General features: G+C 43.3%; 1 protein-coding gene and 1 pseudogene across 18 annotated transcripts in view; one reads left to right on the plus strand and one right to left on the minus strand.

The window, feature by feature from the left end:
- SLMAP (sarcolemma associated protein) overlaps window positions 1-15,517 on the plus strand; it is a 163,475-nt gene that overhangs the window by 67,246 nt on the left and 80,712 nt on the right. For all 18 annotated transcript variants that reach the window (XM_049776160.1, XM_049776159.1, XM_049776170.1 and 15 more), the window contains exon 2: window positions 11,240-11,387. In XM_049776160.1, the coding sequence (XP_049632117.1) occupies window positions 11,240-11,387 (148 nt within the window). The remainder of the gene's footprint in view (window positions 1-11,239; window positions 11,388-15,517) is intronic.
- LOC126013622 (PHD finger protein 23-like) lies at window positions 1,425-2,979 on the minus strand (annotated as a pseudogene).

Raw genomic sequence — 15,517 nt, forward strand, 5'->3', positions numbered from 1 at the left:
AGCTTCGGGCTTGGGAGGGTCTCTCTCCCTTCCCGGAGCAGGATTTTTAGCCGGCACGGAGGGGCAGCTGGCAGGCCCCCCATGGGCCAGCGGCCTTTTGGTTCGGCCTAGGGCCAGGGGGGGCCCCGGACCTGGGTCACCCGACCCCCCTCTCCCCCATTCCTCCGGATCTCCAGGTGGGTTTCTGGGAGGAGCTGACGGGGCACCCTGGGTTTTCCCCACTCCCAGGCCGGGCCAGGACACTAGATTTCCTTATCTCTTAAGAACCATGTACTGGGCCCCATTCTAAGAATGCAGGCTGATCTCTTTTAAAACTCTTTGTACTGGAAGAAAGTGGACAAGGTAAAACCATTAAGGCCACAAATATTTTTTTCTTTTTATCATTTAAAGTTACTCTTTGGGGGGGGGGCCAGAGAGATAGCATGGAGGTAAGGCATTTGCCTTGCATGCATAAGGACGATGGTTCAAATCTCGGCATCCTATATGTGGTCCCCCAAGCCTGCCAGGAGCAATTTCTGAGCCTAGAGCCAGGAGTGACCCAAAAACCAAAAAATAAAATAAAATAGTTACTTTTTTTTCTAGATTTAGTGTTCATGTTCTTTTTTTTCTGGGTTCTAGCAAAATTGATTCCTAGTAGTTTCAGTAGATTTCAGCACTTTTGCAGAGGTACTGCAAAATATATTTTCTTTGTTGCCTGCTTCACTATTTACTGAAGTCAACTATTTTGTGATTTTGTGAAAAAAGTTGTCCCTTTTGTCTTTATTTTTCTTAATGCTCTGTTTGTTGTGATATGTAGATTATATAGATTGGGGACTCTTATTTTTCTTATTTTGAATTTATTTCTGAAATGGTTTTCCTTTGATTTCTGTGTATCTTTTGAATTTTTTCACTTTTCTTTCTTTTTTTTTTTCAAAGAGCCCACACTATTATTTACAACTGTCTGTACAAATTATTTATAGGCTGTCTGTACAAATAGCTGGCCAGTGTTTCTTAAAGAACAAAAGGTGAGAAAAATCATCACTTTGTTTTTTTAGATGGGCTCTGGCTGGTACCCTAGCTCTGAGCTGCCATGCCCAAAAGGGGAAGTCCCAAAACTAAAAATACAGTCAGTGTAGAATAAATGGGTAGTGAGATAGATGAGTGAGGGGAACGCTATATTTACACTAGTTTTATGGACACCTGTTAACTTCTATCCCAATTCCAACCTTGGCCCAGAATAAGGGTGGCTGATTCAAAGGGCAGATATTATCTGGGCCCCAAACAGCCGTCCACCAGAACTGCAAGTTAGAACAAGAGGGTAGAATAGGAGCATGAGATACTCTTCTCAGCAAGTCTCCCTGGGGACTCTGCCTTGACGTGGAACATCATCCAAGCTCCAGAGGATAGAATCAGGACCCTGAGACACAATTTGCCAAGTTCTGTTGTCATCTGGAAGTCCTTAGAGATGGCAGTGTCAGGGGTTTCTCGATTCGGGAAGCCCCTCCTAATCCCCTGGCCTCTGGGCCGCAGTTGTTTGCATTTCTGGCAGTGAAAGAATCTAGGGACCTTAGTCTGTGTTCTTTTTTTTTTTTTTTTTTTTTGGTTTTTGGGCCACACCCTGGTAACGCTCAGGGGTTACTCCTGGCTATGCGCTCAGAAGTCGCTCCTTGGCTTGGGGGGACCATATGGGACGCCGGGGTGGATCGAACCGTCGGTCCGTCTCCTAGGCTAGCGCAGGTAAGGCAGGCACCTTACCTCCAGCGCCACCCGCCCGGCCCCAGACCTTAGTGTTCTTAACCTTAGCACAGGAGAGGTAGGTCCAGGTTCCACCAAGGCTGCACCCAGCCATCGGCCTTTTGCAAAAGGCTGTTGGCAGTTAACATGTGATGAGATCCCATGAGTCATCATTGCCGTGGGAGCTGGAAACCCGGAGCCAGCCTTGGGGCTAGTGCTAGAAAGAGTCTTAGGCGTGTGGAGGCCCTGGAGCTGGGAGGTCCAAGGAATTTGGGTGCTGGAGAGTTGAGGGAATGTGGAAGAGGAGAGTAAGCAGCAGGAATTGCCTCGGATCCACCTCCGACCAGATTCTGCAGTTGTGGCTTGGCCTGTGCTGGCTGTCCTCATCCATGACCTGCTTCTCTCCTTTATTGGAGCTGGCATCTCCATCTTGGCTTGTTTCGGTGCTGTCCACCTCTTTTATTTTCACCTTCAGTGGGACGGGAGGGGGTCTGGGAGTCTCAGAGGGTGTTGGTGTTGTGTAGGGGACTGGAGTTTCCCTACCTACAGTTGCCTGCCATTTCTTCCTCTTCTTTCTCTTCCAAGTCTGTATCACTGGGTGGCACCCCTGGGAGGCCCAGGAGGTGGGAGTCTATTCCCCCATTTGCATTTTTCAGCTTCCACTTTTTTGCTTTTCTTGATTGGAGATCTCTTTCCCATTTCTAGGAGTTGGTCAGGGTCTCCAAAGAACCCCAAAGCTAGAACAACCCCCACCCCCTTTCTGGCCCCAAGTTTTGGTTCTTTTGGTCCTTCTTTCTGGAGGCTGGGAGAGGCTCTGGGGTGAGAGAAACAGGGGAACAAAAGCATGTCAGGGATGAAGGGATCCTGCAGAAGTAGGCCCATCTAGATCAAAGAGAGCGTCCTTGAGCTTCATCGTCTCAAGCTGGGTGGCACTGTGGGTGTCTGCAGAAGGGGAAAGTAGGCCTTGGGTTCCTTGTTGGGTGTGAGTTGCCCTTCTCTCGAATGACTTTGCTTTCTTCACAAAGAAAGGTCTGAACAGTTTGCAGATCTGAGGAGCCCAGATCCAGATGTCACTGTCTGCTGCACTTGCACCTTGCAGTAGAGAGCCAGGCTAGGAGCTGGCCAGTCCCTGACTCTGCCAGGAGGGATGTAGCCAGCACAGGCCAAGCCACAACTGCAGAATCTGTTGAGCTCTTCTATTGTTCTCCTGCGTTTCTCTGGGGCCTGAGTCTCTGTCTTAAGGGTTGGAGGTGGATCCGAGGCAACTCATGCTGCTTACTCTCTCCTCTTCCATATTCCCTCCTCAACTCTCCAGCCTCCAAATTCCCTGGACCTCCCAGCTCCAGGGCCTCCACACGCCTTAGACTCTTTCTAGCACTAGCCCCAAGGCTGGCTCTGGGTTTTCAGCTCCCACAGCTTACCACCTCCTCAGTGTTTGATCTACAACCACTCCTCTTTATCCAAGGTTTCTTTTTTTTTTTTTTTTTTTTTGGTTTTTGGGCCACACCCTGTGACGCTCAGGGTTACTCCTGGCTATGCGCTCAGAAGTTGCTCCTGGCTTCTTGGGGGACCATATGGGACGCCGGGGGATCGAACCGCGGTCCGTCCTAGGCTAGCGCAGGCAAGGCAGGCACCTTACCTCCAGCGCCACCGCCCGGCCCATCCAAGGTTTCTTAACCCAGAACTTCTCTCTACCTCCTGATGTTGGCAGGGCTGGACCTTCGCCACCTCTGGGGGTGCCAGCTGATCCTTCTCAACCATCCCCTCCCGGCTCTATGCCCTGTACCGGCAGACAGCTCACCTTTGAGACTGGGTTCCGTTCTGGCTTCAGCATCATCTCCCTGCCCTGATGCTGCCTCTGGTGCTAGGTGCTCCATATTCCTACTACCTCCCTCCACAGAAATCCTGCCTTGGCCTGGTGGCTACTCCAGACTGCTAGCTATTGCTACCACCTTCCTTTCTACCTTCCCCTCTCCCCCTTCATCCTCCTCTTTCCCCTTCCTTCGTGAGAGCCAATTCTTTCACTTTTCTCTGAGGATCTTATAACTGTCTTTTATCATGTCTCACACACACACACACACACACACACACACACACACACACGCAGACACACACACAGACACACACACACGCAGACACACACACAGACACACACAGACACACAGACACACACACACAGACACACACAGACACACAGACACACACACACACACCTTTGGAATTTGGTAGTTTTCTTTTGCCCCTTTCCCCTCCTCGTTGGCATTTCTGGATCACAGCCAACAGTTCTCAGGGCTTCACTCTTGGTTCTGTCCCCAAGGCTTACAGCTGGCAGGACTCAGTAAGCTCCTTCTGAACATCCTTCTTACCTGCTGTTCATTTTTTCCTCTTTTTATTCTTTCTTGTTTTTTGTGCCTCACCTGGTAGTGCTTAGCGCTACTCAGGGATCACTTCTGGTGGTGCTCAGGGGAATCCTATGGGACGCCAGGGTTCAAACCCAATTGGCCACATGTGAGGCAAGAGATCGACTTGCTGTACTGTCTGTCCCACCCAGAGTCATGCGCCTAAAGAACTTCCTCTTCTGTTGCTGCGTAAAAATGTTTAAAAAATAGGTGACTGTCTTACTTTTTACAACTTTCTTACTTTTAGGGATCAGCTGAGAGCATCTACGTGAGCACCTTTGCTCCTGTGTTGTCTCTGTAGCTGCCTTTTGGACTTTGATCTGGACTCTTGTCTCCATTGCCCCTGTCCTGCTCTGGTCATGCACCAAACTGCTATTCGTGTGCCTTTGGTTGGTAGTTTAGTTTTATGAATTTAAATGACTCAAACTACTTCAGCCTTTTAATTAATTCATTTTTATTAGTCACCATGAAATTACAAAGCTCGCATGATTGGGTTAGAGGTATACACATTTCAACACTAGTCCTTTCTTCACTCCCTGCTTCCTTCCACCAATGCCTCCCACCCCAGCCCTGTTTGCATTTTACCAAGGAGCCTGCTTAGGCACTTTTTCCCCCCAAGGATTTGCACTGTTTTACTGTCCTGTTGCTGATAGGGTTTCATATCAAACACTTTACCAGCTTTCAACACTGCCTTCTCCTCCTAGTTGAATGCCTTTCTGTGGCAGATTTCCCACTAATACCAGTTCTCATGTTGTTTCCATTGTCTTTGGGCATTCATTATTCCGTCATGTTTCTTATATCCCACATATGAGGTAGATCATTCTGTGTTGGTGTTTTTCCCTCTGACTAACTTTACTCAGCGTGATATTCCCAGGGCCCATACATGTGCAGCAAAGTGTATGACTTTATCTTTGGTTATAACTAAGTAATATTCCATTGTGTATATGTACCACAGTTTATTTATACAGTCATCTGTGCTTGGGCACTTGGGCTGTTTCCAGATATTGGCTATTGTGAATAGTGCAACAAGCAACATAGGAGTCTTTCCACTTTGTTTGGTGTCTATGCCAAGAAGTAGTTTCCAGGGTCAAATGGCAGCTCAATTTCTTAACTTTTTTTTTTTTTTTTTTTTTTTTTTTTTTTTAAGGAATGTCCCTATTGTTTTCCAGAAATGCTGGACCAATTGACATTCCTACAAGAAGTGGAATGAGAATTTCTTTCTCCCTATCCACACCAGTGTTGGTTGTTCTTGTTAGTATTTTGTTGAGGATCTTTGCATCTGTAATTCATTGGGCTCTCATCTTGTAAACCCACCTCTTTGTTAGTAGGATGTTTACTTCGTAGAAACTATTGTGTGTGTTTCTGTTTCCCCAGAAGAGCCTGTAAAGATGTTGTCAGTAGATCCTCTTTAAAGGTTTGAAAAGAAATCACTTGTGAATCCATTCGTAGTTTTTTCTGCCTATCTCTGTCTTTCTAGGGGTTTATTGTCTTATAATATTTAAAAATAACTAGTTCTTGGTTATGATTTATTTATTTATTTAATTTTTGGTTTTTTTTTTTTTGGACCACACCCAGTGCTGCTCAGGGTTACTTCTGGCTCTGTGCTCAGAAATCGCTCCTGACTTGGGGGGGACCATATGGGATGCTGGGGGATTGAACCGAGGTTCATCCTAGGTCAGCCACGTGCAAATCAAACACCCTACTGCTGCGCCACCGCTCTGGCCCCTGGTTATGAGTTTTTATGAGGTTTTGAATTTTTAAAAGAATTTATTTCAGGGGCTGGAGTGATAGCACAATAGTAGGATGTTTGCCTTGCATGGTGCAGACCCAGGACGGACCTAGGTTCGATTCCTGGCATCCCATATGGTCCCTGAGCCTGCCAGGAGTGATTTCTGAGCACAGAGCCAGGAGTAATCCCTGAGCACCCATGGGTGTGGCCTCCAATTTTTTTTTTTTTGGTTTTTGAGTCACACCCGGCGGTGCTCAGGAGTTACTCCTGGCTGTCTGCTCAGAAATTACTCCTGGCAGGCACGGGGAACCATATGGGGCACGGGGATTCAAACCAACCACCTTTGGTCCTGGATCGGCTGCTTGCAAGGCAAACGCCGTTGTGCTATCTCTCCGGGCCCCTCCAAAATTTTTTAATTGATTAATTTCTGCTCCAAGTTTATTTTTGGGCGGGAGGTGTTTGGGTCACATCCGGTGGTGCTCAGGGGTTACACCTGGCTCTGCACTCAGAAATAGTTCCTGGCAGGCTCAGGGGACTATATGGGATGCCAGGAATCAAACCTGGATCCCTCCTGGGTTGGCCCCTTGCAAGACAATGCCCTACCACTGTGCTATCACTTCGGTCCTCTGCTCTAAATTTTATTTGTTCCTCCTGCCTGCTTTGAATTCCCTTCGTTCGTTATTTTCCAGTGTTTTAATTTGTGCAGTAGAGTTATTTATGTGAGTCCTTTCTTCCTGATGAATGCTTGAATAACTATACACTTCTCTTAATATCAAGTTCTGGTAGGTTGTGTCTTCATTCTTTTTTGTTTCCAGAAATCTATTCTTTGATTTCTTTGACCTCTCATTGTTTTCCCTCTCGGATCCAAAATAGTGAGCTATTTTGTTTCCAGGTGTTGAGTTAGTTCTTCACTTCTTTTTGTGTTTAACTTCAATTTTCAGTGGATTATGGCCTGACAAGATAGTTGATACAGTTTTTGTCCTCTTGACTTTATGTTGTTATCTTTTTTTTATTTTGGGCCTCACTTGGTGATGCTCAGGGGTTACTCCTGGCTATGCGCTCAGAAATTGCTTGTGGCTTGGGGGACCATATGAGACGCCGGGGGATCAAACTGTGGTTTGTTACTAAGTTAGTGCATACAAGGAAAATGCCCTACTGCTCGTGCCACCCTCCAACCCCTGGAGTTATCTTTTATGGCTCAGCCTGTGGTCTATTTTGGGAGAATGTTCCTTGTCCATTGGAGAAGAATGTGTACTTGGCTTTTTGTGGATGGATTTGGCCTTTGACTTCTGGCCTGATTTGGTTCTGAAGTTTATTTCAAATATTGTTCATATATTGGTGTTTGGATATCATAAAACCTATTATGTTTAAAGGATTAGTTAAAAGGCAGTTTTCCATCATAAATGAGAAGTATTTTCAGATTACAACAGAGTAGATAGCAGTGTAAAACATTTGTGGAATGAACAGTGGGAACTTTCTGAAGGTCACAGAGCAAATGATGCAACTTGTGAGGTACTGTGCTATAGCTGGCCAGTTGAATGTACTTTCTTAAGTAGAAAGGGATAAGAGGATGTTTTTGGTTTTAGAGTTAATAAGAGCTGCAGGTATAAGATAGGTATTGAGATTTATATACAGATACATGAATGTATAATATATCTCTAAAAGTTTTTCTAATGGAGGTAGAGCGTTTGTCTTGCATGCAGAAGGACGGTGGTTCCACGAGCCTGCCAGGATTGATTTCTGAGTGTAGAGCCAGGAGGAACCCCTGAGTGCCGCCTAGTGTGACCCAAAAAAACAAGCAAAAATAATTTTTTAAAGAACCATAATTTACAAAATTATTGCTAATTGAGTTTTAGGCATATCTTTCAACACCAGTCCCACCAACATTGTCATCTTCTCTCCACTAATGTTCCCATACTTTTTTCCTCATCCTTGTTATTCCTTCCACCTTGACGGGCGTGTGATAAAATTCGATGGTTTCAGTCTGGATCATGTGTTCAGTGGTGTTGAGTCTGTGCTTTGGATGCATAACTCTGCCACTCACTCACTCACATCAGAGTATAAAATATAGCTTAATTAGAGTCCTGACCACTGTTCTCCCATTACTCCCCTTTCTCACATTCTTTCTCCCCCACCCCCCTTGATTTCTTTCCTTCCCAGTCCTTCTCCTCCCTAAACTCTGGGGTCAAGGGTGATCTCCTTTACTACAAGACGTTTCTTCATTTATTTACTCTTTACCACATCTAATTGAGATCAATTCATGTTTGTCTTTCTTTTTCTTCCTTACTTCATTCAATATAGCTTTCGTTTCCAACCAGGTTGCAGCAAATTGCATGATTTCATCCTTCCTCTGTATATATAGCCCATAGTTTACATACCACATCTCTATAATCCATTCATCTATTATTGGACACATAATTTTATGTCTTACTCTTTTTTAATCTTGCCTTTTTTTTTGCCACACCCAGTGATGCTCAGGGGTTACAGAAGTCGCTTCTTGCTTGGGGGACCATATGGGATGCCAGGGGGATCGAACCATGGTCCATCCTAGGCTGGTGCTGGCAAGGCAGAAGACACCTTACCTCTAGTGCCACCATGCCGGCCCCAATCTTACTTTTTTTTTAAATAAAAAGTGCCATGCAATATTTGGGGGGGCGTGTTGGGTCGCACCCAGCAGCACTCAGGGGTTACTCCTGGCTCTAATCTCAGAGATGGCTCCTGGCAGGCTCGGAGGACCATATGGGATGCCGGGATTCGAACCACCATCCTTTTTCATGCAAGGCAAATGCCCTACCTCCATGCCATTTCTCCGACCCAGATCATGCAATATTAAATATTTTTAATAATTATATGACATATTTATTTCATATATTTTTATTTCTTTTTTTGGGGGGTCACACCTGGCAGCACTTAGGGGTTACTCATGCTCTACTTACTCTCTCTCTCTCTCTGTCTCTCTCTCTGTCTGTCTCTCTCTCGTTTTTTGGGCCACACCCGTTTGATGCTCAGGGGTTACTCCTGGCTATGCGCTCAGAAATTGCCCTTGGCTTGGGGGGACCATATGGGACGCCGGGGGATTGAACCGCGGTCCGTTCCTTGGCTAGCGCTTGCAAGGCAGACACCTTACCTCTAGCGCCACCTCACTGGCCCTGGCTCTACTCTCAGAAATCGCTCCTGGCAGGCTCGGGACTAGATGGGATGCTGGGATTCGAACCACTGTCCTCTGCATGCAAGGCAATCGCTTTACCGCCATGCTACCTCTTCGGCTCCTTATTCCTATTTTAAGGTTTTATTTTTTTCCCCATTCCCCCCCACCCCCCATCTTGCTATATACTCAGGGCTTACTCCTAGAAGGTTCAGTGTTCCATATGAGATGTCAGGGATCTAATCTAGGTTGGTTTCTTGCTAACCAAGTGCCTATCCACTGTATTGTTGCTCTGGCGCCTCTGCTGTTTTTCTTGATGTTTAAAACAAAATAGTTCTCCAAAAGTTGAAATGTGAAAACCACTGGATCTAGTACAGCCCATTTATTTGGCTTGCATTATTGACATAGAAGTTATACATGATTGAAATTGACCAAACCAGAATTCAGGTTATCACCATATTTTCCAAGAATATTTTTGTACTCAAAACTAAAACTAGGGTCCTGAGCAATAGCACAGTGAGTAGGGCATTTGCCTTTCATTCAGACACCCTGGGTTCAATCCCAGGTCCCATATGTGTCCTCCCCAACCCCCAGTCTGCCAGAAGTGATTTTCTTTGTTCTTTGGGAAGGAATTCAAGTGAAAATAATGTTGCTAGAGTATGTAGGGATTGAGAGAATAGCAACATGCAAAAAGGAAAGTACAGATATTTTTCTCTGGCTGTTTATTCTTGTAAGACTATTGCGTATTCCTATTGTTCTTAATTTTCGTTTTGGATAGATAGGTAATAAGTGGTTTGGCTTTCTTTACTTCCTGCTGTATTCTCCCTTTTTAAATAGGGAAGATCACCCAGTAGATGAAAGGCAAGGAAGTAGTTGGGAGGCCAGGAAGTAGTTTCCTACATAGTTAATTCTAGTATTTTAGTTTCTAGTGTTTTCAATCTGCTTTATGGCAAAGCCTTTTCTGAAAATACTGTCAGTCTTGGGTTCAGTTGGCACACAAGCTATGACTGATAGTTGCTGGTTATAATGACAGCTATTGCCTTGCCTATGAAATGACCACGTCTTTGTTTTAATCCAGATATCCTAGGAACAAAGTTAGAGTCAGAGTGAGATGGAAAGATAGAATTAGAATTTTGTCTAGATACATTGCTTTCTCTTTAGATCATATACAATTCTACATCGTTTGCCTTCTATTAAAGATTTCCATGAAGGGGCTGGCGAGGTGGCGCTAGAGGTAAGGTGTCTGCCTTGCAAGCGCTAGCCTAGGAAGGACCGTGGTTCGATCCCCCCCCCCCCCGCGTCTCATACGGTACCCCCAAGCCAGGGGCAATTTCTGAGCGCTTAGCTCAGGGCGTGGCCCGAAAAACCAAAAAATAAAATTTTTTTTCATGAAGAATTTTGTTTAGATGACTAAAAAATAACTTTATTGAGATAAAATTTTTTCTTTAAATTTATGCGATTCAGTGAATTTTAGTAGATGCAGAGTTAATTAACAGTTATTTTCCACCTCCTTATCACCACCCCACCTCTTTACCCCATTTCTTTTCGTGTCTCGGCACCTTACAGCTAAAATGTTCTTTTTATCTTTAGATTTGCTAATTCTGGTTATTTACTATAAATGGAGTTTATATGATGTATTTTGTGCTTATTTATTAATGTAGGGTATTAGTATTAAAAGTTCATGGATGTGATGGCATACTCAATGGTACTTTTTAAAAACTGTCAAATAACACTGTATATGTGAACATTCGGTGCTTTGACTTGTGATAATAAATAGTTTGACTTACCTTTTTAACTTCAGAATGGAATTTGCTTGGTCATAACGCTATCGTTTGATATCTGAAGACATTACAAATTGTTTTCCAAAATGATCAGACCATTTTATTTTGCTGTATTTTAAATCACCTGGTTTTGGAATTCTTACGTCATATGTATTGATGCAGGACCTTTGCTGAAGCGACTAGTTTGAACTGATAGGGGAGAAAGTCCACCTCTAGTGGACTTTGCAAAGCTGGAAGCAATCTTTTTTATAAAGCAGTACCGAGATTGTAAATATTAACCATTGTTTCTCTCTCTCTCTCTCTCTCTCTCTCTCTCTCTCTCCTCTCTCTCTCCTCTCTCTCTCTCTCTCTCTCTCTCTCTCTCCCCCTCTCCCTCTCTCCCCCTCCCTCTCTCCCTCCCTCTCTCCCTCCCTCCCTCTCCCTTTCCCTCTCCCCCCCCTCTCCCTCTCTCTCTTTCTTTTTGTTTTTGCAGTTTTATCTCCAAGACACTAAAAGTAGTAATGGTACCTTTATAAATAGCCAGAGATTGAGTCGAGGCTCTGAAGAAAGCCCGCCATGTGAAATTCTTTCTGGTGACATAATCCAGTTTGGGGTAGATGTGACGGAAAACACACGAAAAGGTACGGCTATGGATCCATTTTTTTCCTTTTAAATTCACTTCCTTATTCTGTTATTTATTGTTATAGAACATTTTATGCTTGGAAAACCATTTTAAATGCAGTATTATGTGTGGTGAAACACTTTTTCACTCCAGTGCTCTTCTAAAACTTAAAATGATAAGTGTAAGTAATTTTATTTTTAACGCATTATGAAAGCACAGGATACTGCTGTCAGTAAAGAGTTTGCATCAATGACTGCATATCTGATGGGCATAAATCATGGAGTGAGTTGGTTAAAAAAAAAGAATATAGGCAAATAAACTCTTTGTTTTCTTGATTTAATGAATCCAGGGTGTTAACTGTTTTCCTGTCTCTTTCTCTCTCTCTTTTCCACTATTGTTTTACTTATGCCTCATGATGAATACTGTAGTAATAGTAGGCATTACTTTTCTTAGCTATCCTATGTAAAGAAGATGAGGACAAATGTCTTTCTGAATGACTCTTTGCATATTGAAAGAATAATTAGGGAACCTCCCAGCAGTTTTCTTCTTTTGTTTCATTGATAACATAGGTCACATAGTTAACAACAGATACAGAAAAGTTACTTATTTGGCATATGTGAGCAGAAGATTCATGATTGGCATAGATCACTTATTACTTATTTCTTCCATTTATGCATACATTGTTGCCTCAAAAAGTTCTTTTTGGGGGTTTGGGCCACTCCCGGTGACGCTCAGGGGTTATTCCTGGCTATGTACTCAGAAATCGCGCCTGGCTTGGGGGACTATATGGGACACTGGGGGGTCGAACCGCGATCGGTCCTAGGCTAGCGCAGCCAAGGCAGGCACCTTACTTCTAGCGCCACCATGCCGGCCCCTCTCAGAAAGTTCTTTAGGTAGCTTACAAACATGAAATCTTACATTTGTTTTTGGGTTAGGAGTTCTCTAAATATGTTATCTATATGTTTTATAATTATTCAGCTTATTAAGTCTATCTGGTTCCGTGTCTATCTTATGGCCATAAAATTATGTGACTGAATTGTGAAATGTAAGGAGCAGGAACTTGAAGTGTACCTCCACTCATTGTTCAATATGTATAATAGCAGCTGCTTAGCAAGTTTCTCTGTTTCTTTGAACATACGCTGGTAAAACTATGTCACCAGTCTGATATTTTGCACAGAAGACAAACATAGCGATGATGTGTGCGTGTATACATATGCACGTCAGTATACTTATACGAGTGGTACAACTGCAGTTATTATTTTTACCAAAATTTATTGATTTCAGGCAGTTAGGTTTCATTTTGTTAAGATTTTTGGGCCACCCTCTGCTGTACTCTGGGGTTATTCCTAGCTTTGTACTCAATGCCTCAATTTAAGTAGGGCCAGTAATTTAGGAATTTCCATTTATAATCTTAAAAATAGAAAAGAAAGTTTGTATTTTTATGCAAAAATATTGGGTGGTACTTAAGATGATAACTCCCTTTAAGGAAGATCATACCGGGAACCACCTGACTTACACAAGAATTGGGCTGGAGAGATAGTACACTGGGTTTAGTGATCGCCTTGCAGGCTGCCGATCCAGGTTTGATCTCTGACACCACCTCTGTTCCCGAGGTCCATCAGGAGTGACTGATCCTTGAGCATGGAGTAAAGAGGTGGGAGCAACGCCTGATTACTGCCAGGTGTGGTCCAAAAATCAAAACCACTAAATACTTACTGAGCACCAGCTATGAATAATCCACAGAAAAAAATGGAGAATTTTTCTCTACTACCAATGTCTGTCTCATCAGCTTGCTTTTTCTCACAGAATCAGTACATTTTTGCTTGGATAAAAATTGATAAATTTTAGGCTGGAACGATAGCACAGTGGTAGGGCATTTGCCTTGTACATGGCTGACCTTGGACAGACCCAGGTTCGGTTCCTGGCATACCACATGGTCCCATGAGCCTGCCAAGAGCTATTTCTGAGTGCAGAGCGAGGAGTAACCCTGAGTGCCACTAGTTCTGGCCCCAAAATCTCACACACACACACTTGAGTGCCACCAGTTCTGGCCCCAAAATTAAACGCACGCACACACACACACACACACACACACACACACACACACACACACTTGAGTGCCACCAGTTCTGGCCCCAAAATTAAACACACACACACACACACACACTGTAGCGCGCACACACACACACACACACACTGTAGCGCACATTGATTAAAGCCTGGGTTTGATCCCTGGCACTGAAAACAGTTCTAATTTTAAATTTCTTAACTTTCGAAGAAGAAAGGGCTACAATGAAGTAAGTTGACTCTTAGAAGAACTTAGAGAAAGGAGCTGGGAGAAGATATAAAAAGCAGAAATTAATGAAATTATCAGAACTTCCAGAAGAGATCAACAAACTCAAATTCTGGTTCTTGGGGAAAAAATTCTTCTGTTGTTAGTTTTTGTGTCCTACCTGACAGTGGCATGGGCTTACTCTTGCCTCTGGGATCCTTATCACACAAAGATATTTGGGTGATATATTCTGTGTTGTTCAGTCAAAGCCAGAAGAATATCTGGGGCTGGGGTGGGCTTAATCGATGGAACTGTCACATTATTCTGACTATATGTCTTTGGCCTTATTAATCATGGCAGATTTGGGGATCCATACTGGATGACCAGGGATTGAATCTGGGTCAGCCACATGCAGCGCTTTACCCACTATTCTATCTCTCAGATTCAGAGATCAAGATTTTATTTAAAATATGAAACTTGCCTTATGCCATTGAACATAATGGTTATTTTAGTAGCTTTTCCAAACTTTCCAAAATAAGCTCATTTTTAGTTTTAACTTTTCACATAGCTTGGCTTCAGGGAGAAAATGTACCGTTCAGTACCAAAAACAATATCTGCTCAATAAATAGTAAATTAGGAATATAGGGTACTATATTAGGTCCCAGCGATTGAATTCAGGTGTGTGTATGCAAGGCAAGCACCCTTACCCACTATACTATCTCTCCAAACCCAAAAGGAAGAGAGTAGAAGAAAAAGCCAATCTGTCATATTCTATTTTGGAAGCCTTAACAGCCCAACTGCTAACTCATCTTCTGTTCTCAAATTTACAGAATACGTTGTTAGGGCTAAGTTTCTTATGCTACCATTTATAAATCCTTTGTTACAAAGCTTGAGACAGTTTTTTAAAATTCACATGTAATTGCAGTCAGCTCATTAACCCAAATCTACCTCACCTATTTCCATTCATAACTTGAATCACTGTGAAAAAAAAGGTCTATTTAAAAAAATTTTTTTTTTATTTAGGAGCCAGAGAGATAGCTTGGAGGTAGGGCATTTGCTTTGCATGCAGAAGGACTGTGGTTCGAATCCTGGCATCCCATATGGTCCCCTGAGCCTGCCAGGAGCAATTTCTGAGCGTAGAGCTAGAAGTAACCCCTGAGTGCTGCTGGTTGTGACCCCCCCCCCAAAAAAAAACACAAAAAAGAAAAAAACATTTTTTTTTAATTTAAAGACTTACAAAGTTATTCATAGTTGAATTTTGGACATACAACATATCAGCACCAATCCCACCACCATTGTCAGCCTGTCTCCACCAATGTTCCTAGAGTCCATTCTAGGACTCCATTAAAAATGGTGATCAAAATATATGAAATACTAGGTTTGGAGATTGACTCTGGTAAAGCACATGCCTAGGGTTCCATCTCTGACACACATAGAAATTAGATAACTTACACATACTATGCACCAATATATTTATATTGGTGGATTTATAATAATAGTAAAAAGACAAAGTATTTGATCCCTGCTGGAGAAACACAGACAATTCATTTATTACCTGAAAATATAGAGAGAATGACTAGTTTGTGCTATCTTTTCTTTCTTTCTTGGTGGGGACTGGGGAGCCATACCCTGTGGTGCTAGGGTTGTTCTTAGCTCTGCACTCTGGAATTACTCCTGGCTATGAAGGGGGGACTATGTAGGATGCTGAGATTCAAACCTGGATTGGTTGCTTTCAAGGTAAGCCCCCTACCCACTTTATTATCTCTCTGGCCCCTATGCTATATTCTTTGTAGCAATAGAAGAGGGAAAGTTTGTATAGGATGGTCTCACTTACCTGTGGTATATAGAGAATAACTGGATGAAGAAATGTATTGTAA

This window comes from Suncus etruscus, chromosome 7, assembly GCF_024139225.1.
Source record: "Suncus etruscus isolate mSunEtr1 chromosome 7, mSunEtr1.pri.cur, whole genome shotgun sequence".
NCBI classification, from domain to species: domain Eukaryota; kingdom Metazoa; phylum Chordata; class Mammalia; order Eulipotyphla; family Soricidae; genus Suncus; species Suncus etruscus.